The sequence below is a fragment of the Neomonachus schauinslandi genome, chromosome 11, assembly GCF_002201575.2.
Source record: "Neomonachus schauinslandi chromosome 11, ASM220157v2, whole genome shotgun sequence".
Classification (NCBI taxonomy): Eukaryota; Metazoa; Chordata; class Mammalia; order Carnivora; family Phocidae; genus Neomonachus; species Neomonachus schauinslandi.
In genome coordinates this window covers 43,007,290-43,032,357 of record NC_058413.1, presented here as the reverse complement: position 1 = coordinate 43,032,357, position 25,068 = coordinate 43,007,290, and the positions used below count along the sequence as shown (strand labels likewise).

Below are 25,068 nucleotides of genomic sequence, written 5' to 3'. Positions count from 1 at the left end.
TGTATCAGGCTGTGTGCTACGTACTGGGGAAACAATGAGAAAAAAACTAAGAGACATGGTGCCTGCTCTCATGTAGCTTACAGATTATTAGAGAAGTAGACATTAATCAAGGAATCAAACAAAGTATGTAAAATTAAAAAATAAAGTGCCTGAAAGGAGAGAGATGGATCATATGAGAACATATAAGGGAGGAAATTGCCATAGTGAAAGAAAACAGGGAAGGCCTTTCAATGAAAAAGGTGAGTGAGCTGAGATGAAGTAAAGGAAAGAGGGGAAGGAGGAGAGGAGAGAGGGAGGGAAGGTAGGAGGGGGGAAGATGGAGGAAGGGAAAAGATGGGAGGGAAAAATGAAATAGGAATTGTCAGTCTTTGGCAAGAGAAAACACAAGTCCAAAGTAGCCAAGTGCAGAAAACAAGGAGGGAGATGGCACAGTATGAGGCTAGAAAGGTAGGAAGGCAGAGATTCAACTCTGTTAAGGATTTCAGTCTTGATTCTAGAAGCAGTGAAAATCTGTAAATTGTTCTAAGGAGGGAGATACTAGAATTAAATTTGTGTTTTTAAAAGATCACTTTGGCTTGCCATATAGAGAATTAGAGAAAGGCAAGAGAGAATGTACAAAGGTTAGTTAGAATAACTTTATTTTAGTTCAGATTTAAAATGATGTAGCAGGCGCCTGGGTGGCTCAGATGGTTAAGCGTCTGCCTTCAGCTCAGGTCGTGATCCAGGGTCCTGGGATCGAGTCCTGCATCGGGCTCCCTGCTCCTTGGGGAGCCTGCTTCTCCCTCTGCCTCTCTCTCTCTCTCTCTCTCTTTCTGTCTCTCATGAATAAATAAATAAAATCTTAAAAAAATAAAAATAAAAATGATGTAGCTTAGTCTGGGTAGTAGTAGGGATGGTAGTAGGAATTCAAGAGATATTTGGAAGGTAAAATGGACAGCATTTGGATATGAAGGGGAGAAGGAGGGAAGAGCCAAGGAGGACATCCAGTGTTTCTGATTTATACAACTGAAGTAAGGCCAGGCTAGAGGGAAGATAGTTAAGTCAGTTGCTGCTGGGGTAGATTTGAGGTGGTTTTGATCCAAGAGGAAATGCAAATAGAACATAGAAGTTCAGAGATGCATGTCAGAGGAGTGACCAAGACTGAAAATACAAACTTGTGAATCATCCACACACATAGGTAGTAATTAAAGCCATGAGTTGAATGAGATCACCTGCAGAGACAGAATAAAATCAGAACTGGAGAGGGTTTAGGGCTAGCCTTGAGCAATTACAGATTCAAAGGCCAGTAGAGGATGAGCAGCCAAAGAAAATGGAGAAAGAGTAGATAAGAAAGTGGAGGCAAGGAGGAGGGCAGGAAGGAGCTATGGCACTAAAGCCAAGCAGGGAGAGAGTGCTTTAAGAAGAAAGACTACAGAGAATTTACTGGATTAAGCATTGCAGAAGGCACTGATGGTCTTAGCTAGAGCTGTCTGGGTACCATGATGTTCCCAAAACTCCTGGAATTGAGCTGAGAATGAGTGGGACGTGAAGTGAAGACAGTAAGCATAGCCAACTCCTTCAAGTAATTTGATTGCAATGGAGAGGAGAGAGAGAACACCGTAACTGGGGAGGGATGAAGGGATAACTCAGAGTCACTTAATTTTTAAATGGGAGAGACTCAAATATGCTTAACAGGCTAACCGGAATGAGTCCACTGTGGCAAAAGTTGAATCTGGAGGGGAGAAAATTCATTCTTAGAGTCAGGAAGAAGTGATGGGAGCAAAGCAGAAATGTAAGAAAAGTAAGGTTCCTCTGTTATAACAGCAAGAAGGAGGACAGGGTGGATGCAAATGAGAAAATGAAGGATTCTACATCTGATGACTTCTGATTTTTTCTGTAAAGACACAAGGTAAAACAATAAGTAAAGAGGAGAGATAAAAGTTGGAGGTTTGGGGACAGTCGAGAAGATTTGAAATCATCATTGTCAAGAATGGGAAAGTAAAATAACAAATGGGAAGTATTTGACCAGAGTCTAACCTGCTAAGGTTTTATCAGATACACACAGCCGGGTAGCAGGGCAGGCTCAAGGCTAGAAGTCAGTTAATATAGAAGACAACTGGCCTTATCATGGGGTGAACAGTTTATCTAAGGTTGGGATTTCATCACATCAGGAAGATAAAATGACAGAGAAGTAAGGGAGTTTTTAGAGTTTGTATACTATATATGTAAAAATAAAGACCTACAAATAGATAACACCATGTTGATAAAGAAGAGTAAGGAAAGGGGACTTGCCCTTCTAGATGTTAAAATATAGTACCATGGGTAGGGGGTGGGCAGGAGACTAAAACAGAAAGCCCAGAAACAATATGAGTGTTTGGGGACCTGGTACATGATTAGGTTGAATATATGCCCCATTTATTGGGAAAGTCTCAGTTTTGCCTGTTATCCCAGAACAATGATTAATAACAGCCTTTTCATCCTTGTTTGGTCAATAACTTATGTTGTCATTCTATATATGACAGAGGTGGCATCACAAAAAGTGGGGCAAAGATGAATTAAGTAGCATAAAAGTAACTCACAGTGTGGACTTCTGATGTCCCATCCCACATGTAAGAAGTGGCAGTCAACACTGCATCCTTTTTTTTTTTTTTTAAAGATTTTATTTATTTATTTGAGACAGAGAGAATGAGAGAGAAACAGCACATGAGAGGGGGGAGGGTCAGAGGGAGAAGCAGACTCCTCGCTGAGCAAGGAGCCCGATGCGGGACTCGATCCCGGGACTCCAGGATCATGACCTGAGCCGAAGGCAGTCGCTTAACCAACTGAGCCACCCAGGCGCCCAACACTGCATCCTAATAGCAAGTAAAAAGCTAAGCAAACTGAAAAATCAACAGCCCTTAGATCCATCAGAGAAGTTAGTTCACAGGGCAAACCACTGCCCCCAATACTGGGGAGACAGGACGATACAGAGGATCATAACTTACCAGAGCAGAAACCTCCCCATGCCAGCATAGGAAAACCTAAACTATAATTGCTAGATTGTTAGAGGCTCAGTGTGGACAATTCTGAGAGATAAAAACTCCAGAGGCACCCAATCATTGGGGTGGGGATGAGGGACAAAATTTTTGAATTTTACTTCCAGGAACTCAAATTCTGTTTGAATTTTATGTTTTCACCTCACATATTTTGATACTCTCTTGTTAGGTGCATACACACTAAGGATTAGTATGTCTTCTTAGAATATTGACCCCTTTATCATTTTGTAATGCTCCTCTTATGCTTGATAGCATTCCTTGCTCTGATGTCTGCTTTGTCTGATATTAATATAGCTACTCTTGATTTCTTACAATTAGTGTTAGCATTGTGTATCTTTCTCTATCATTCTGCTTTTAATTACATGTGTCTTTATATTTAAAGTGGGTTTCTTGTGGGCAACATATCAAGGTCTTGATTTTGATTCACTCTGACAATGTTTAGTTGGTATATTTAGACTTGATATTTAAGGTGATTATTGATATAGTTGGATTAATATTTGCCATACTTGTTTTCTGTTCACCTTTTTGTTTGTTTTTATTTTTGTCTTTCACACTTCTGTCATTTTTGTCTTTGACCATTTTTATATGATTCTATTTTCTCTCTTTTCTTAGCAAATCAATTATATTTCCTTTTTTTTATTTGCTTTTTTAGTGGTTGTCCCAGAGTTCACAGCACTGGAGAACACTTCCCCTCCCCAACACCTTACCACCACATTACTAAAGGCCTATTTACGTCAATTCTTTTTACCCAGAACGACATATCCACCTTTCAACAAAAAATTAAAAGGCATACTAAAAGGCAAAAAAACCACAATTTGGAAAGACAGAGAAAGCATAAGAAGCAGACATGGCAGAGATGTTGGAATTATAAGACTGGGATATACCACATTCTGGACCATAAAATACACCTTAACGAATTTAAAAGAACAGAAATCATACAATGTCTGCTCTCAGACCACAATGAAATTAAACTAGAAATCAATAACAGAAGATAGCTGGAAAATCCCCATAAACAACACATTTCTAACCAACACATGGATCAAAGAAGAAATTTCAAAAGAACTTTAAAAATATTTTAAACGAAATGAAAATGGAAATACAACTTATCAAAATTTGTGGAATGCAACAAAAGCAATGCTTAAGGGACATTTGTAGCACTGAATGTATATATTAGAAAAGAAAAAGATATAAGAGCAATAATCTCAGCTTCCTCCCTAGAAAAAGAAAAGAAAATTACATCCAAAGTAAGCAGAGGAAAAGAAGTAATGAAAATGAGAGCAGAAATCGATGAAATTGAAAACAAGAAATCAATAGAGAAAACCAACAAAACCAAAAGATTGGCTCTTTGAAAAGATCAAAAAAAGTGATAAGCCCCCAGCCAAGCTAACTAAAAAAAAAAAAAGAGAGAAGACAAAAATCACTAATATCAGAAATGAAAGGAGCATTATTATAGATCCAATGGACACTAAAGGAATAATAAAGAGCTATTGTGAACAACTCTGTGCCCACAAATTTGATAACCTACATGAAACAGACCCAATTCCTTGAGAGACACAATCTGTCAAAACTTAAACAAGAAGAAATAGACAATCTAAATAGGTCTATATCTATTAAAGAACTGAATCAATAATTAGTAATCTCCCCAAAACAGAAAGTACCAGACCCAGATGGGTTCACTCATGAATTCTACCAATTCATTTAATTTATTAATTTAATTAATTCATTAAACATTTAATGAAGAAATTATACCAAAACTCTACTTTCTAACTCATTCTATGATGCCTGTGTCACCCTAACACCAAAACCAAAGACTTTGCAAAAAAAAGAAAACTCTAGACTTCTATTTCTCATGAATATAGATGCAAAATTCCTCAACACAATGTTAGCAAATCAAATCCAACAATGTACAGGAAGAATATATACCATAACCAAGTGGAATTTATCCCAGGTAATGCAAGGCTGGTTCAACATTTAAATATCAATTAACATAATCCATCACTTCAGCAGACTAAAGAAGAAAAATGTGATCATTATCAATAGACGTGGAAAAAGCATTTGATAAAACCCAACATCCACTCATGATAAAAACCCTCAGCAAACTAGGAATAGAGAGGAATATCTCAACTTGATAAAGCACATCTACAAACAAAACCTATTCCTAATAGCATAGTTACTGGTAAGAAACTTGAAGTTTTCTCAATAAGATCAAGAACAAGGAAAGCATATCCCCTCTCACCACTACTTTTCAACATTACACTGGAAATTCTAGATAATGCAATAAGACAAGAAAAGGAAATAAAATGTATACAGATTGGGAAGGAAGAATTAAAACTCTTTTCTCAGATGACATGATTGTCTACATAGCAAAGTCTGAAAGAATCAACAAAAAACCTCCTGGAACTAATCAGCAATTATAACAAAAGATTACTGGTTGTCAGGGGTTGGAGGGAGGGAAGGATGAATAGGCAGAGCACCAAGGATTTTTAAGGCAGTGACACTATTCAATACAATACTATGAAACCTCAGTGGTGAATGCATGTCATTATACATTTGTCAAAACCCATAGAATAAACAGCACCAGGAGTGAACCCTCATGTAAACTCTGGACTTTGGGTGATGATGATATGTTGATGTAGGTTCATCAGCTGTAACAAATGTACCAGTCTGGGGCTGGATGTTGATAATAGGGAAGGTTGTTCATGTGTGGGGACAGGGGGTCTATGGAAACCCTCTGCATTTTCTCCTCAATTTTGCTATAAACCTAAACTGCTCTTAAAAATTAAGTTTATTACTTTTTAAAGTAGCTCACAGTGTGGAGAAAATGGAGTTGGAGCCCTACTCCATTTTATTAAAAAATAAACTCTAAATGCATAGAAGACCTAAATGTGAAAGGTAAAATTATAAAGCTAATGGGGAAAAAAATACTGGAAAATATCTTAGTGGTCTATTTTTTAAGGCAAGACCACAAAAGTGCAAGCCATAGGAGAGAAATTGATGAATTTGACTAGATGAAAATTATTTCTGTTGAATGAAGAATTCCAAAAGTAAGACGAACCTCTGGGTGAACCTCCCACTACATGGTTTATATTGCTGAGAAGCTCTCATGTGGGTTCGCAAGTAGAGCAGCATGAAGAGCTTCATTGCAGCAGTGTTTGTGGAGGTAAAGATCTGGAAGTCAGCTGACTGTGCCTCACGGGGAGAATGGATAAGTCAAATGTGGTCTATGCATGCAGTGGAATACTAGGCTGCAGTCAGAAGCAATGAATTACATTCACATATAGTAATTTTGACATACAGGTATCCCCACTTTTATGAAAGTTCATGTTATGCCACTTTGCTTTTACAGAAGACCTACGCTAGTACCTGTTTTCACAACTGAAAGAAATCCAAAGAGGATTTTCACTTTTATGAAAAAGGCAAAAAGTGAAAATAGCACTCAGCATTTATTTTGCAGTGAGCTGTTTAAAGGCAGCGCACACCTGAGCAGCAAGAGAAATAATGCTATATACTACACTCAGCATCTCAGCATTAAGCCCCATATAGCTTTGAACTGTGTCTGGGAACATCTGGGTTTTATCTTGATTTATTTTATGCATCTGTTTGCAAGATGTGTCCTAAGGTATCAGAAAAGCCTAAGAGAGGTTATTTTTGGGGTCTGGGAACACTCAAAAAATTTTCCATATGAATTCATGGTAACTGCTTCTTCAGTTTATACCATTCCAGCTTACAAAAGATTTCATAGGTATGCTCTACTTTCAGATAGTGGGGGAAACCTGTATCTTAAAAGCATAAGATTAAGTGAAAGAAACATTAAAACACAAAACAATTCTATGTAACTTCAAGTGAGTTACATATATATGTGTATATATATATACATAATATATATATACATAATATATATATACACACATATTTTATATATACATTATGTATTATATAAACATATGTATGTATATATATATACACACACACTCAGGAGGACATATATAAGTGGGAGTAGGATAAAGAATATAGAGATAAATAAAATATAATAGAAGATTGCTTTTGCTTTGTCCGGGGATAAAAAATATATGATGAACTAAGGAGTTTGAGTGACTTCATTTTTTTACCTGCTGTCCTAAAAGGAATATGAATTTTTAAAAGTAAAATAAATACAATATGGATATTATCTTATTAAATTGTATTTGAAGATTAAATGAGTAATTCAGATAAAGCACTTAGCTTAGTGCCTAGCACATACTAAACACTCAGTAAATGTTATCTGTTATTGTTATTAGCACTACTCATGACACAGCTACTTCCAATCAATTGGAGTTGGCACTTAAGACCTATTGGATTTAGATGATTTCCCCCAAGGGATCCTTCCAGGTCTAACAGTCTGTAATAGTACTAGAGGGATAAGCAAATTCTGGCAGCAGACCCAGAAGCAAACGGAGAAATGCTGAACCAGTCTTGGGGAATGGGAATGGCTACCAGTTTTTTTTGCAATGTCCAAGGAAACCTTGATGGTTAACTTGGGAGAACACCAACACAATGCACAAACTCAGGAGGTAGAGACTGCCAAGTAAACAGTGCCATGAAGCTGGGATGGAGTTTATGTACTTTGGTGGACTTCCTCCAAAGGGGTGTTTTCTTTTAGCATTTCGATTTCAAGTTCTAAAACTGTAGCTGAATTACAGATTTTAGCTATTTAGAGAGTGTTGGCTTTGGATTATGCCCTCCCCCTCCTCTTCCTCCTCCTCCTCCTCCTCTTCCTTCTCCCCTGAAGTGGGACCCGGTTATGATAGTGAAATAAGCAAGATCATCACCTAGTGGCCTGTTCCTCAAAGTGCTGACACTAGATCCTGGTCCCAGAGAGCAGAGCACATGTGCCAAATCCTTGCCCTCATGTTAATTCAACAAGCATCGACTGGAACTCTATACCAGGCACTATTCTGGTGTCTGGGGATATAGAGCTGCTAACACACAACGACAGGTTTAAAAATAAAATTAAGGAAGTGTCAGCTCAGAAACTTAAGAAAGAGCCTTCCCAAAGTGACATTGCATTTTAATGTGTTTACTTTCCATAGATCATAGATGAAGAAGAAACACAGTTTATGAGTAACTGCCCCGTCGCGGTCACTGAAAGCACCCCACGGAGGAGGACACGGATCCAGGTGTTCTGGATAGCGCCACCAGCAGGAACAGGCTGTGTGATTCTCAAGTAAGTGAGTAAGGGGTCATTAGAACACTTCACTCTCCCTCCCTGCAGTCTGTCAAAGACTTCATGGTGGGGTTGCAGAAAGAAGATTGGCTTTGTTGGGGCATCAGATGAGTGGCATCAGCCCTGCCCTTAGTTATCTCAACTCTGAAATGGGTTCAAGGGCCATCACTGATGAAACGCTATAAAAGGAACCATTCGCCCAAATCTCTAATATGGAGATTGCAGTGATTCTCGAATTCAGTGATTCTCCTGGCCACGCTCTAGCTTCTAGAGATATTGATACTAGCGCTGGCTAAGAAAAATTACAAATCAGGTAAGGATAATCTCTGACTTCCTCCATCTGGAATTTAACACCACTATCCTTGAATTGCGCTAGGCTGACCTGAGACCTAACTGTAACCTCTTTAGTCTCTGGCCCTCCTTTATGATCTTCTTTTCTTCCTCTTATCCTCAAAACTGCCCTCATGTGCCACTTCCTATCTGGTCTCCTGATCCTCCCTTTGTTAAGTTACAATGCATGATAAGAGGTGCTCACTTGGGGGCACCTGGGTGGCTCAGTTGGTTAAGTGTCTGACTCTTGGTTTCGGCTCACGTCATGATCTCGGGGACATGAGATCAAGTCCTGCATTGGGCTCAGCTCTCAGCGCAGAGTCTGCTTGAGATTCTCTGCCTCTCCCTCTCCATCTGCCCCTCTGCCCACTTGTGTGCATACTCGTGTGCACGTGCTCTCTCTCTCAAATAAATAAAATATTTGTTTAAAAAAAGAGGTGTTAACCAGCTAATAGTTTTCCTGTGAAAGTAGCATTATCTCAAACCTGTGTCTCCAAAATGGTATGCCGTGAGATGATTTTCAGAGAGATGTAAATAGGTGGGCAGGAAACCAATTTCTACAGTTAAGTAAGTTTGGAAAATGCTGTAGACTATATCCCCTTCTTACAGATTCACAACATATATTAGCAGATTCAAGGTTTTGCAAAGTCCTACTCAAATGAAATGTGTTTAACTTGGTTTCACCAGCATTTCCCAAACTTATTTGACTCCCTCTTTTTCTGAGACATATATTAACATTCACCAGTTTGGGAAATGCCGCCATACATAACCTATTTTAAATAGATTTAAAGACCATGTAGAGGGATACTGGGAATTTTAGGATTTCAGACAGGCAAATTGTCATAGGTAGATGGACAAGGCTCCAGTCCCAGCATCCAAGAAGCCATTTTCCCATGAAAATTCCCAACCATCTTCCTCTTATTTGAGTCCTCTGGGGCTTTATTTATATATTTGGTTCATCTGTCTACACCTCTGGCAGGTGGACATTTCTACAGTCTTAGAACTGTGGTTAAATTCAGCCCACCTCTGAGGGGCTACTAAGGAGGCATTCCAACCAGGCAGTCCAGTCCCTGCAGCTTCTGGACTCAGCTGTGCCTGGCTTATGAAAAAAAAAAAAAAAGCCCAATGAGGTCTCTGGAAGCCTCTGTCCATTGTCCAGCCCCAGCCCTGGCTTTGTCTAGCCTCCCTTTGCTGCCACCTATCCATATATCACTTGTTTCTTAGTTTGATGCAAGCTGAATGTGCTTACTCAGATTCCTTGAGAAGTTTGTCTCTTGGCATCAATCTGTATTGGTGGGAAAAAAAAAAAAGGAATTAGCAGTAGAACTTTTAAATATGAAACCTTATATATAAACCCCAGTATAGGGGCGCCTGGGTGGCTCAGTCGTTAAGCGTCTGCCTTCGGCTCAGGTCACGATCCCGGGGTCCTGGGATCGAGCCCCGCATCGGGCTCCCTGCTCCGCGGGAAGCCTGCTTCTCCCTCTCCCACTCCCCATGCTTGTGTTCCTGCTCTCGCTGTGTCTCTCTCTGTCAAATAAATAAATAAAATCTTTTAAAAAAAGAGAGAGACTTAAAAAGCGGGGCGCCTGGGTGGCTCAGTTGTTAAGTATCTGCCTTTGGCTCAGGTCATGATCTCAAGGTCCTGGGATCGAGTCCCACATCAGGCTCCCTGCTCAGCGGGAAGCCTGCTTCTCCCTCTCCCACTCCCCCTGCTTGTGTTCCCTCTCTTGCTGTATCTCTCTCTGTCAAATAAATAAAATCTTTAAAAAATAAAATAAAATAAACCCCAGTATATAACATGTATCTAGTATCTAGCTGAAATGTGGGAGAAAGCCTGTGGAAATGAAGGCCACTGAAATGAGAACCAACGGGGGCTCCTTACAGAGGGCTGGCTACACAGCAATGGATTCAGCTGCCATCAGTAGCATTTGGCGAGGACTCCAAGACTGGCCGAGGGGTGGGGAATCTTTGTAGGGGAATAGAAGGGGCAGACTGCGGGTATGTTCTGATTGGAGGGTAGGTTATTAGCACGGGGAAGCTGGAAGCAGGATAACTGAGAGTAGAGCATCTTATGTAACTGGTTTGGAGAGCATAGTTGGCTTTCTCTTGTTGGTCCTGAGTTGGAAACAGAGGAGGCAATGGGGGCAAAAATTAGATGAGCTGGTAGTGAGTGACAAGTCCTAAATGTTCTGGCTGACACTGTAGGCGTTGTGGTTCCCAGGCTGGTTGCTGCTGAGTTTGGGGGTCAGAGTTCTATTGTTGTGGTCCTATGTGGCCTGCCTATTGTCCGCTGGTGTTTGCGGGGTCTCAGCCTGGAGACCAGGTTCCCGGCATGGCTTTCTGGTACGCACACTCTTGCCCCTGGCTGTCTGGTCACTCCGCAGAGCCTGGGGCTCTGAAGAAGAAAGCTGGAAAATGTTAGATTTATGTGGTGAGTCGTCCTGCTCTGAAAATCCCGATCCTTCTGGCTCAGATCTCTGGTTTTCTTTGACTTACTGTTCTCACAAACCAGAAGTGTTTGATCTTCCTGGCAGAAGCCAGAAAGGCCCCTCTTGTTTACCCGTTAACAATGAACATATGTGAACATATGTTTATCCATGAACAATGAACAAGTGTGGCTTGTTCGGTCCCTCGTTCTTTCAACAAATGTAACTGAGCTTCTATTTGCACAGGCATGCAGGATATATAGACAACTGACGTATGTTCTTGGCCCTCAAGGTTCCATGGGCCAGATGGAGGAGAGAGAAAAGGTCAACCGATACTTTCTATGTACCAGTAATTCAGCAGGCACATCTAGCGGGTTTTATCAGATTTCATCTTCCTAACAAACTACTTCCATTTTACAGAGGAGATCCCAGGGAAATTAGGCGAGTTTCTTGAGTCACATATCCATCTAACTCCAAAGCCCCATGTTCTTCCTTTCTTTTGTTGGTTCTTTTTTTTTTTTTAAGAAGGTATCTGGAGGAACAAACCAAAGATATCTGGCACAGATGGGAAATCAATATCTACTTCTGTTTCTCAAAATGGCTAGTTGGTTGTCCCACATCCATTTATTGAAGCGTTTGTCCTTTCTCCAATTGCTTGAAACGCTACTTCATCAAATATAAAATCTTGACACAGGTCCAGTTCTGTTCTGCTGGTCTTTTTATCTATTCCTGCACAAAACCCACACCATTTTATAGCATAATTTTATTTTATGTTGTGGTAGCAAGTCATCGCCCATTAATCTTTTAGTTCAAAATGTTCATGGCCATTCAGGCAGATTCATATTTCCAAACGAATCGTAGAACAAGTAAATTGTAGTTCAATAAAACTTATATTGGAATTTTGAGTGGGGTTGCATTGAATTAATAGTTTAGTGTGGGAAATGTCAGCATCCCTACAATATGTTTCCCCAGTCAGAAATATGGAATATCCCCCATTTATTTAGGTCTTTTATATCCTTCAGTAAAGTACTGTGATTTTTCTTCATTGAGATTGCACATTCTTGTGTGGCTTTTTCCTCATAGGTATTTTATAGTTTCAGTGCTTTTGTGAATGGGCTCCTTTTTTGTTCCTATTATACTTTCTAATCATTGATTGCTTGTGTTTAGGAAAACCATTGATTCTTGTACTCTGAGTTTGAATCTGGACACTGTTGAGTTCTCTTGATCTAATGGCTCGTTCGTTCATTCTTTGCAGAAATTATGAATAAGTATACCTTGTGTTTCCTTTTCATGTCTTAGTTTATTATCTGTCACCTCTAGTACACCATTAAATGGTGGTGTTCATGCTTATTCCTGATTTTAATGGGGATTCTATGATCTTTTACTCTTTACGTATAACATGAAGTACAGGTTTCAAATTGATGCTTTAATCAAGTTGAGAAGGACTCTCTCTCTCTTTTTTTTTTTTTTTAGAGAGGGAGGGAGAGAGAACGGGGTCAGGGAGAGGGAGACAGAAATTCTTAAGCAGGCTCCATGCCCAGCGTGGGAACCCTGAGATCATGACCTGAGCCAAAATAGAGAGTTGGACACTTAACTGACTGAGCCACCCAAGTAAGTGCCCCGAGAAGGACTCTTGATCTAGCTGAGAAAGTTTCCTTCTTTTCACATAGAAGGCAGCATTTGGGGAACTGGCCAACCAGTATTCCCTGTGTACCTGCCATGTGCCCAGAGCATGGGAAAGGCTCAGGGTATAAACAATGATCCTAACTTCCAAGGTATTTTCAGTCTGGTTGTGGTATAAATAAAAATATGCACGCAAAGGTTAGCAAGCCCAAGGCAAGCATGAACTGGGGACGAATTAAATGTGGTTAATCAGAAAGGAGATGAGTGAGGAATGGAATAATGGGAGCACCAGAGTGTCTTGGAAAGTTAGTGTATATCTTGAAGGCTGTAGTAGGGTTTGGATAAATGGACAGAAGGATGAGGTTATTCCAGGTGACGGGGGTGGACCTAGTGAAACTGAGGTGAGAATAAGAATGGCAGCCCTGGGAGACAGACACTGTGAGATTAGAAGGTCTTTGGGGGCCAAAATCCATTGCTAAGTCATGGAGGTCTTCTAGTGTCAAGATGAAGAGATTGAATTTGAGTCAAGAGGAACAAGGGAGCCATTAGTGGTTATTAAATAGTGGACTGACATGCTGGGAGGAAAGTTCACTAAAAAGTTAGTAAGGACACTTAAATCTGGCAGCAAAGCTCAGGACAGATGAAAGGAGAGATGCCGACTTTCTTGCAGAACCCTAGCTTGCAAAAAGGAGCATTTGTGTTGCAGCGTTTGGTTAATATTCCTGGTAGGATAAGCTGCAGAGTCTGCTAAATTTCTGTAGATGACAGCTCTGAAGCCTGCTTGGTTAGTTGTGTTCCTTAGTCCAGGAGGGCAGGAAGGGAAGCACATAGCAATTACGCCTTGGCTTTTGGGGCAAACCTGACACCATTTCCATTTTCCATTCGGATGCAAAGATTTGAACATTTCTAAATTACAGGCTTTCCAGGCAGACCTCCTTCTAGCCTTCTCCCTTCACATGAATGACCCAGCACTTAACGTTGCCCCGGCATGCCACATTGCTGCCAGAATGCTGTAAACGTGATAGCAAGGAAGCAACTGAGGGAAAGAGCCCCTGTGAATAGAACGCTTGTGTACAGACCCCACCAGAGGGAAATCTCATCTCCTTAAATCTGACAGCTTTTGTCCCCTGAAGTGATCCTCTCCTTTCATACATTTATTACCTTTATGACCTACGTTTATTACTGGGTTTCTGACACCCATTCGTAACTTTCCAGGAGGATCTGAGATGTGGGTCCTCCTGCTCCTGAGGAGATAGTCACTGGTGAACCATTTGGGGAATTCCACCTCATGAAACAGGGGTTGGATACAGGGTCCCGGGAGTACTAATAGCCAAGAGCCACGCCCTGTTCTAGGGGCATTACAAATACTTAGGTAATCCTCGCAGCCACTCTCTGAAGCTGATACGATAGAGGGCACTGAGGCACAGGAGAGAGTAAGTAACTTGCCCAAGGTCGCCAGGTACATGACAGAGCTGTGATGTAAACAGAAGGTCGGGGCTCCAGAGTCTGCGATCTGTACTCTACCATCGCAGATCGGTGCTCCTGGGTCAGGTTCAACTCTGACTTCACTCTCTCCCCCCAACACCACTAGCTGCCAGATCTGTCTCTTCTGCCTCCCACTTGCTTCGTATTCATGGCCTCATCCACAGACACTTCTTGCCCCAGTATTACGAGAACCACCTCATTGCTCACGCCGGTTCCTTGCCCTCTGCTCCTGCCTCTGGGGTAAGACTTGCTGTGCTCATGCGCAGCTGAGTCACACCACTTACCTACCAAAGCTGAATGGTGCTCTCCGTCACCTTCAAGATAAAGTCCAGAATTTTAATCAGAGCATTTAAGTCTCCCCATGTCCTTTACCAGAGTCCCTGATCAGCTTCTTCTTGCCCTGAATCCCTCCATGAACCCTGCGCTCCAGCCATTTCTGTGTGCCCATTCTCTTGGTAACATTTATTGAGAGCCTCCTGGGTGTAGGCACTGAGGACTCAGAGGCTGTCTGAGGATGTCACATACGAAACAGATCAGGTTCACGGTCTTTCATCGGCAATTTGGAAATCCAAGAAACTCTAAAATCCAAAAGATTTTTTTTTTTTAAACTCATTGAGGGCCCGAACCTGCCCGGAACTGACTTGAAGTTGTTCATGGTCTTTTAGTGTAAATATTCATGTGCTGGATGCTGCCGCAGACCCTGATAGGAAATGGTACAAAATATATGGAGTTTGCATGGTATTGTCTTTCTGAAATCCAAAAATATTCTGAATTCTGAACCGCACCTGGCCCCGGGGGTATCAGATAAGGGAGCTTTGCCCTGTTGATACAATCCCTGGTGGGAAGTTTGGCAATGACAAGTATCTCTCCAAGAGTACAAAGGATGTGGCCCCATGGCAGGACTGGGTTGTACATAAATGTTAAAAAGAAGCAACTCATTTCTTGCCCAGTTTCATCACCTATCCCCAGCTGCAGCTGCTACAAGATCGAAGAACTTATTCAGTGTCACCCATTGCCAAAAAATACAGTTAGCATGGTGTCCAAGGCCCTTCCTGACGTGTTTTAGTCACCTCGACAGCCTCATTTCTAGATGCTGAGACTGAGCCTCATGGAGGGGATCAATTTTATTCCTCTTGGTGGCCCTGGTGCAGGGATTGGCAAATCACAGCATGTCGGCCAAATCCAGCCCACTGCCTGTTTTCGTGAATAAAGATTTATTGGAATACAGCCACATTCATTCATTTAGGTATTGTTTAGGGCTGCTTTCATGCTATAGCAACAGAATTGAGACGTTGAAACAGTAAAATATTTTTTCTCTGGCACTTTCTAGAAAATGCTCTAATGCATACCCCAGTGCTAACAACTTAGTCACTGCTGATTCCTGTCCCAGGCCCTCTGAAAAGCCCAGCTGAGACAAAGGCTTGTATTCAGGTGGTTTATTTGGGAAGTGATCCCAAGGAGCAGGGGACGGGGGTGGTAGGCAGGGCATGATTCAGTCAAGTGTTATTAACTTGGCCATCACTGTAGGCAACTGGTGCTTGATCCCACCAGGACCTTTTGAGAGGCCTTATGACACATGTCTCAGAACAGTGTGCCCAGGGATAGAGGGGGAGGCCATTATCCATTGGCTTCCAGCCTCCAGTGATCAAGGCTGGACCCACAACGTGAACTCCCCACGCACTTCTGGGTTGTACACAGCGAAGCTCAGGGACAGGAAGCAAGAGCGCCCCATGCGGACGAAGTGTGTGTCATGCAATTGCAGTAGGGCAGAGCTGGTCCCTGCTGTCCCAGTGATTGGGGTCAGAGCTGGGATGGGAGGATGTGAGGAGGCCAGCGTACAGAGGTGCCCGATGCATCGATAGTGTGCCTGACAACGTGGGCAGCTTATATTCCTCACCAAGCACTGGGCTAGGTGCGCCGCATGCCTCATCTCACTTAATTCCCGTAAAAGCCTCTAGGGTCTTCTCTGTTTTCTCTGTAGGATTTTCCCATTTTGTCAATGAGAAAACCAAGGTTTAGAGAGTTCATATTCAGGGTAATAAAGCAGCTAGGTGATAAAGCTGGGACTTAAGCCCACTTCCACCTGACGCCAAAGCCTTTGTTGTTAACGAAACACCACTGAACTACCCTGACTGAGCTTGACCAACCCCCACCTGCCCACCGCCTTCCGCCTCCATTGATCTCTGAGGTCTGTGAGCTCAGAGCCCCTCCTGTAAACCAGGAGGTAGGAGACTGTCTGTTGGGGGGGCGTGGAGGTGGGGGGAGAATGTTGTTTCCTAAGGGAGGAAACTAACTGCCATTTGGAAAGTGAAAACAAACCCTGCACCTGGCAAGAGAAAGGCTTATTCCTGGGAAGAGAGGCTGGGTATTAAGGAGGAATTAGGGAACACTCATAATACTTTGTAACTTCATAGAGCTCACCGACCCTTTTTATCTTAGAAGGAAATAACAGAGGAGGCCCACATGAGATGACTGTGTATGATTTGGAGGAAGCTGGCAGCGTTAGGAGGATCTGGGGTGCAGCTTCCCCCACAATTTTTCTGGCATGAGGTATTGAGAAGAACCACACCGCGTCCTTGTTGTAAGTCAGGGGGGCTCTTGACATCAGCAGGACCGACCAGGAGAGGAAACCGGGAGTGGCCAGAAAGGAGCTGGGGACCCCTGAGCCTGTTGAAGTGGCTGGTTCTGGGACAGCACTCAGAAAGATGGAGGCGATGGCTAAAAGGGCAACATGTGCTCGGTTTAGGAAGATTTCGATGCCTGAAGACCTATCATCTAACGGGTAGAATCCAGATGCCAGGAGTTCCTGCGAGGCCAGCAGTGGCACGGTTGCAGGAGAGCGGTCCAATGGCAGCAATGTGATTCAGCAGCTGGAGTCCCAGGGGCAGGACCCAGCCCCCCCCCCGGGGGGGGGTGGGGGGGGACTGGCAAGCGTTAAACAGGAAGTGCGTTAAACAGAGCTCCAGGCGCGGCAGCAGACCGACGCGCAGGTGGAACCCTGAAGCCCGGCTCCCCCGACCGCGCCAACGTTGCGAGGGGCCAGGGGCGAGAGTACGCAGCCCGTCCCCATTGTGCACCAGGGCCCCGCGCCCCACAGCAAGATGGCTTCCAGTCCTCCCCCACTGATGGAGCAGGAGCTGCTAGTACGTTCCCTGCCCCGGTCAGGGTGGGATAAACGCATGAGATTTTGACCCTGTGGACATTTTTTAAAAGTTAAGATTCAGTTCACATAACGTGAAATTAACCATTTTAAAGGCATCGGTTCCGTGGCATTTAGTACAATCGCAGTGTTGTGCAACTGCCCCCTCCGTCTCGTTCCAGAACATTGCCATCGCTCCAGGAGTAAAACCCCTCCCCCGGTAAGCAGTCTCTCCCCATTCTCCTGCCTACAACCCCTGGCAACCATCAATCTGCATTCTGTCTCTATGGATTTACGGATCGATCTTTCAGATAAATGGAATCATACAATAGGTGGCCTTTTGCATCTGGCTTTTTTCACGGAGCATAGTGTTTTTGAGGTTGATCCATGTTATAACAAAGTATTGGTACTCATTCCTTTATATATCTGAGTAATGTTCCATTATCTGTATATTCCACAATTTGTTTACCACCCCTCCCCCCATGGGCATTTTTGACATGGAATAATCAAAGTATCAAACTAGAAACGTTTGGGCAACAGTGAAAAAGTACCCAATGGTGTCACACCTACATATATTTAGTCTCTCTATTTTTTTAAACCGGGCAATACACACAAGAGATGTGTTGTTCCACTCCTGAGCCACACCCCATCCCTCAGAAGGACAGTGATGACTTGGGGACAAGGGTAGAAAAGGACAAAGAATTGGTTCCACGTCTACTTTGTCTTTCAGGGTCATGAAGTAAGTGTGAAACAAGTTAGCATCTTCTACCCTGTCACCAAAATGGCTTGATTAGATCCTTTGCACCCAGTATGGGACTGCAGTAGAATCAAGTCATATAAACTTGGGCATTCGTTACTGCCGCTGGAAGGGGCAAGGGCAGAAGCCCTCCAGAGAAGCGGATGATGCTGACGACAAGCCAAGGGTCCTCGGTGCCGTAGAAGATGTTCCTCTGCAGAGGCCCACAGCTCCATCACCACTCATTTTCAACTACTAATCAGAGACTTGTCCCTGAATTGTGAGCCTCCCTGCAAGCCTGCTTGCCACAGACAACACTCAACATAACGCCAATGAAGAAATGAAATGACATAAAAGGAAAGAACGTTCCCCACTCCTTCCATGATTGATTAGTACAGGCTGATGGCAGTTCCATTTGTCCCTGGGCATTTCCCGAAGATTTCACATCAGACTGCCCCTGGAAGCCAGGAAAATAGGAGAAAAAGCTCTCTTATATCTTAGTTCTCTGCTATTCATAAATGAAAATCTTGTTAATTTAGAGTTTGACAGCTGTGGTGCATTTGTAAGGCCAAGACAGCTGTCATGAGCACTCCGGCTTATTTTTCAAACAGATGTTTAATTTGACTTTAGTGCTTTTGCCAATTTTTTAGGAGAAAAAGAGGGGGAAGCAGAAACAGAAATAATCATTATATTCATCATTTGGTTTCCTTTCAAAACCTAAGTCGGCGTGATGAACGATGACCTCAGACTTGCTCTAATTGCAGTTTTGGGCACAGGAGTGGTTAGCTATCATCTACTACATGGTCCAAGGTCCGTCCTTCCTTTTTTTTTTTTATTTTCCGTAAAGTCAGAGGCTGTTTTGTGATAATTACACCCAGACACTGAACAAAGTCCCAGCTACCCAGAAAAGCCTTCCAGAGTGCAGGAAAAATGGGGGAGTGGTGAGCATTGGGTGACTGGGCCACAACGCCAGATGAAAGCCACAGGGCTGAGTCTCGTCTTGCGGCTATGGAATCAGGAAACCAGCAAGAGCAAACAGACAGAGCCCTTGGAATGGCAGCCAGGGTCTCCCACTCACTCTCTTCCTATCTCCCATGCTTCTGTGGCTCAGGCAGCTGGGTTCATGCATGCTCACAGTGTGCAAATCGGTCTCAATGTATAAAATTAAACACATCTGTGGCTCCACGTAGAAATCTGATGAGTCAGAATGTGCTTGAACAGGCCCCGCTGTTCCAGTCCATGTTGCTTGGAGGACTCTTCCTTCACACCAGCTGTGTCGCTAGGTAAACCTACTTCCCGGATCTGATTTCTCTACCTTTGCTTTTTTGTGTTTGGCTTTCAGTGGTCTCACTTGGCTCCCACTTTGTACCACCATCCACAGCCTTCTTTGACAATGCCTCCTTAACGGGGACAATGTATGCAATAACACACTCCCTGCATATCTCTGTACCCGTCTCTTTGTACACTGAGATGGAAGACACCTTGCCACCTTCCTTAGTCAACAACTGTGATATGTGGTATGCTAAAGAAGAATCCATCCCAAGGAAAAATTTGGCAGATGTCCTGGATCCCAGCTCTGAAGTCATGGTTTGAAGGAAGAATGATCTACAGCTTCATCCAACTAGTGCTAGAAATAACAGGACACTCTAAACAGAACCAAGGTGGGCTCCCAGGGCCAGTCTGACTCCTTAAAGAGGGGGCCCCACATCTTTTTAAATAGAAAGTATTCTTTGAAGATTATTAATCAGAAACTAATTCTTCCTTAACATACAGATACACCAGGCTTCTGCCATGGTGACCACCGAAGAATTACGGGGAATCTTTAGGGAATTATTACATGTATCAAAACCTCCTGGCTATTGCTTGCCACCCCAGCCATCTACCTAGGGCTAGACTATGGGTCCATTCCTCAGGCAATTTCTCCCCATTTTTGCTCCATACTTGGAGCTCTGTCGCTTAATACTCCACATCACACCTAAGGCCAAGCCACAAAGGTTAATAAGACGTTGTTGAAAGCTTGGGGAGTGCCAGGACAGAATTGTAGCACAGAGAAACTATAATCGGCTTCTAGATTTTGGCTGCTCCTAGGGCCCAGAAGCCCAAGCTCATCCTTGGGGCGGGGGGGAGGGAGGGCGGGCGTGGAGGGGGGGTTTGGGGGGAATCCCCTGCTCCTCATGCTTGGTGAGCATCTGGCTCTCTGCCTACCCTCGGTGGCCGGTTTACTTCCCCTTAAAAGAATGCCTTTACACAAATCCCAGTTGCCCCAAATTCCAGACCCAACTCCCCTCTGGACTAGTTCGTTCAGCATTACAGATACAAAGGTGGAGTCACAAGTCAGGTGACCTGAGATTGAATTCTGGCTCCACCACTTAACTAATGACATTAGGCAAGTCATTTTAAATTCCCAGTGCCTCACGTGTTGTGATGAGCACTGGGTGTTATACGCAACTAACGATCATTAAACAGTACATCGAAAACTAATGATGTACTGTATGGTGGCTAACTGAACATAATAAAAAATTTTTTAAAAATTAAAAAATTTCCAGTGCCTCAGATGCCTCCCCTGTAAAATGGGGATAATAATAGTACCTGCCTCATAGGATTGATGTGAGGATGAAAGTGTTTAGAACAGCATCCGGTATAGAATAATAAGCTCTATAAATGGCTACAAGACTCTTGTTGTTTTTGTGATTATTGCTTTACATTTGCAATAAAATGAAGAACTCACATACATGTTTCTAAGACAAAAGTAGAGGCTCATCCCTGGAAGTGAATTCCAGTTTCTGACCCTTAGGACAAAACCGGTACATTCTGAAACCTGGTGTAAAGCTTTAAGCCCTATTAGGTTTTAGTCTCACTGTGTCTGCTTTCCGTTTGCTTGTTTGCTCCTTGCCAGTTCCCATACACAATATGAAGTGCTGTTAAGAACCACATAAAACACAATAGTCATGTTGAATTTCAGACCTCAAGACCAGGGAAAATAAAAACCAAAATCTAACATCAAGAGGAAGACCAAGTACAAATAGACATGGGCTGTACGTTCCCGCAGATTTGTAAGAGTAACATAATGGATTGCAGCCTATTCAATAAAATGGAGAGCTGAGGGCTGTCTGATATAAATAAGTACATGTGCCACTTCAGTGAATGAACAAATAAACCAACAAAGAAATTTGGAAAGGTTGATAAGGAACAGGATGTTTATATCATTGCAAAGTCTCTGCCCTCAAGATGCTTAATAACGGCAAAGAGCCAAACAGGAATGTCTGGCAGACACCAGTGATAGGACAAATCTAAATTTAAATCACGAGCCCCCTGATAGGATGCAGTGAGAAGAACGCAGCATCACTTCTATGATATTCCCACTAAAGACGCATAACCTGAGTCTAATCCTGAGGAAGCATCAGACAAGCTCAGTCATTTTATAGAATTACCTGACATGTAATCTTCAAAAAGTTTCAAAGTCATAAAAGTCGAGGAAAGACTGAGGAACCATCCTAGACATAAAATCTAAGTGCATTCTGTGATTCCAAACTAGGTCTTTTGGCAATAAAGAGACAATTTAAGTCAAAACTGGAATAGGGTTTGAGGGTTGGATGTATTAATGTTAATTTCCTGTGTCTGGTGGCTGTGTGTGGTTACACAGGAGAAGGTTCTTGTTTGTAGGAAATACACAAGAAAGTACTTAAGGCAACTGGATATCATTCAACCACCTGCTTGTAGATGCTTCAGGGGAAAACAAGTTCTTTGTACTGTTTTTGTAAGTTTTCTTTAAGGTCAAAATGGTTTTGAATTAAACAGGCCCAGCGCAAAGGCAGGGGCTGGTGGGGTAGAAAGGAAAAAGGGAAAAGCTGCATTTGTATCTTCCCTTCTAGATTTTTCCCTTTTCTTCCTGGTTTCCTCCTCTCAGAAGGTTGGGCTAAGATGTGGATGAGAGCGTCCTGGGCTCAATCAAGAATATAGGCAAGGACTCTTGCCAGGCCTGATCTCCAGGCTAAGTTCATCCGTTCCTTGATTCCTTCCTGTGGCACCATAGATCTGTACCAGGCACCATGCCCAACAGCAGGAATGCAGAGATGAGCAGGGCACAGCCTCTTGGGAATTTGCAGTGGCAGGAATAGGACTATATGGTGTAGAAGGAGCCACACTGGGAAGAGTGCAGGGCTGGGGTGGGTGGGCACCCAGCTGAGTCTGGGGTGGTGCAGAAGGTCCAGAGAGCACAGTTTGTAACCTGACAAATAAGGCAATAGGGGAGAGAGAGGGAGGAGACAGAGTATGGCATTGTCCCTAGCCCAGAGAAAGCAAGGAATGTTTGAGAACCTGCATGTGGAGCCAGATGGTGGAGCAAGAAAGAGTGCAGATGTGGGGCGGCGGGGGGGTGGGGTGGTGGGGAGCCGCAGAGGTGGTGCTCTATCCTTTCCTTCACCAAAACATCCCTTCTTGGAGCATTCAGCTGGGTATTGCTCTAATTTTTTAATAACAAATAATAATAAAATATGTGCCGACATACCTTCTTATGATGAAAGTAGTATTGTCCCATTTTACAGAGAGGAAACTGAGGCACATCAAGTCCAACATCAAAAGCAGTAGAGCTGGGATTTGAACCCCAGACAGCCCAACTCCACAGCCCAAGCTTTTGCTCTGCCACTCTACTGTATGAGTAGATCGTTGACAAGGCTGAGTTCTCACGAGGATTACTGGTCCTATATAAAGAGGGTTGTCTTTTATATCTAGTTCTCTAATGGTAGGGGCGAATGGAGGAGATGCTTGGGAATTGCAGTGGTTGGTACATCTTACCCACTCGAGTCACTCCGCTCTCGCCTGCTTGCAGCCTCCCCTGCCCGCACTGTCAGCAGTCGTGTGAGACCAACTGTGGGCCCAGGTAAGCCCGGAGCCAGGGCAGCTCATGATGGAGGAAGGAAACAAAGGGTCAAGTCACAGAAGAAAGGCTGAGGGTCAGGTCCAAAGGGCCCTCGGTGGAAAAGGCAGTCACAAGGGGGCGAAACAGGGCACCAAGCTGGATCAGGGTGAGCAGTTCAGGATGGAAACTGTAAATAAGGTAAAGGTGTACGAGGCCCCTTGGTATGTGGTGCTGTAGGTGGCCCTTGGCCTCAGTGGGAAGAGAAGGCAATGTGTCTTTCTCCACCCTCTAGCTCTCCTCCACAGGACTCAGTTATTCATCCTGACAAACATTTAGTGAGCATTTACTATGTGCCGGGCTTGTGCTAGCTATGGGGAGGGAAGAAGAGAGAACAAGGCTGAGGGACTGGCACGAATATTGATCTGAGAACCTGAAATGCCAGGTTCTCTCTTAAACAAGGCTGCATTTCCATTTTCACTTTAGCCCCTGGAACAAAGCCAGGAATGTGGGAGGGAAGAGCCAGCCCTCCCCCCCCCACCCATGCCCCCCACCAGCAGCCTCTATCATGGCCATTTCTAAAACAGCTTTTTACAGAAAGTCTAATTTCTCTGGCCATCACTACAGATTCTATTCCTAATCACATTTTGCAAGATGGTTCTTGACAGATTGCAGCATTGCACTAGAGAGTTTGCCCCTTGCAGATGGGCTCTGGAGTCAGTCAGGTCAAGGGTCAAGTCCTGGCTTTCCCAAGTCTGAGTGGGTTTTCCTCCCTATAAAATCGAGATGAGGAGCTAAGGCATAGTGCCCCTTTGCATTTTTTAAATAGTCTACGCTTTACAGACCACCTTCCCAATACTCTTGCAAACTTGACGTCATAGTCATCATGGGAAATTAAGGCTCAGAGAGGTACTGTGATTTGAACTGGGTCATCCAGATCCTGAGTGTACAAGTCAAGATAGAAACCTGGTCTACACTTTTAAAACAGAAAGGATTTGCTGTGCTTTTGCTCCTTTTCTTTTATGATGATCAAAGTCACTGTAGAACGCTGGGGACACCTACATAGACTCTCTTTGACAGTAGTTTTAGCTCGGAATTTCCTTATTGCATGGGAGTCATGAGAGTCCAGTGAAGAAAGCTGTGGTTTGTGGAGTCAGCCTCATTGGGTTCCTAATCCTGCCTCACTGATTAAGAGTTACGTAAACTTGGTCAAGATACCTGGTCCCTCCGTACCTAGGCTTTTTTCATCTGTTAAAATAGTACCTACCTCATTGACAGGAGAATTAAACAAGACCATCTATGCCAGCGATTTTCAACCTTGGCTGCACATTAGAATCACCTGAGCAGTTTTTTTAAATTCACCAGTGTTCTGGTCCCCGCTCTGGAAATTCTGATCTCCTTAGTCTAGGGTGGAATCGGGGTGTCAACACTTTTTAGAAACTCCTCCAGATGATTTTAATGAGTAGCCAGGGCTGATGTTAAAAAGAAAAACCACAGACCCAAAATGGTGTCACTTAGGTTAAGGCTTCAAGTCAGTAAACCAAGACTTAATACCTAACCTAACTGCAGTTACACCCCCCATGGAATATAACTTTATTTTATTATTTTTTTAGGGGGCTAGGGGCAGAGGGAGAGGAAGACAGAGAATCTTAAGCAGGCTCCACACCCAGCACAGAGCCTGACACGGGTCTCGACCCCATGACTCTGAGGTCATGATCCGAGCCGAAATCAAGAGTCGGACACTCAACCAACTGACCACCCAGCTGCCCCCCAAAGAATATAACTTTTAACAAGTCCCTCAGGAATTTTCTGGTCAGCACTAATAAGGTAATCAGTTCCATGGGCCCTTTTTATCTGCCAAAGGAAGATAAAGTAATTCATCTACTAGAATCCTTTTATCCCCAAATGAAGGTGACCTCACCTGAAACAATCCTTTTTTTTCTGTTTTTTGACTTCCTTGTCCTGCCCTTAAAAATCTTTGTCTTTCTGTAGCCCTTTGGAGCTCTTCTCTACGTGGTAGTTGGGATTCTGCCTGTTTCATGAATTTATTAATAAAGCCAATTAGATCTTTAAAATTTATTGACTTTTTGTTATTTAACACTGAGAACCCTTGAAGTATATAAAATCCTTACTACAGAGTACCTGGCACATAGTAAGGACTGAGTAGATGTTAATTGTTATACAAGCTGATGATAAGGTCAAGGCCTGCGGACTAATGCTGATGAATAGGTATGAGCATCCAGTGGGCCCAAGCTAC

General features: G+C 43.2%; 1 protein-coding gene across 1 annotated transcript in view; it reads left to right on the top strand.

Annotated features, from left to right (window-relative positions):
* SPON1 (spondin 1) overlaps positions 1-25,068 on the top strand; it is a 246,612-nt gene that overhangs the window by 57,743 nt on the left and 163,801 nt on the right. Inside the window, exon 3 of the mRNA XM_021685787.1 lies at positions 8,084-8,217. Coding sequence (XP_021541462.1) covers positions 8,084-8,217 — 134 coding nt within the window. The remainder of the gene's footprint in view (positions 1-8,083; positions 8,218-25,068) is intronic.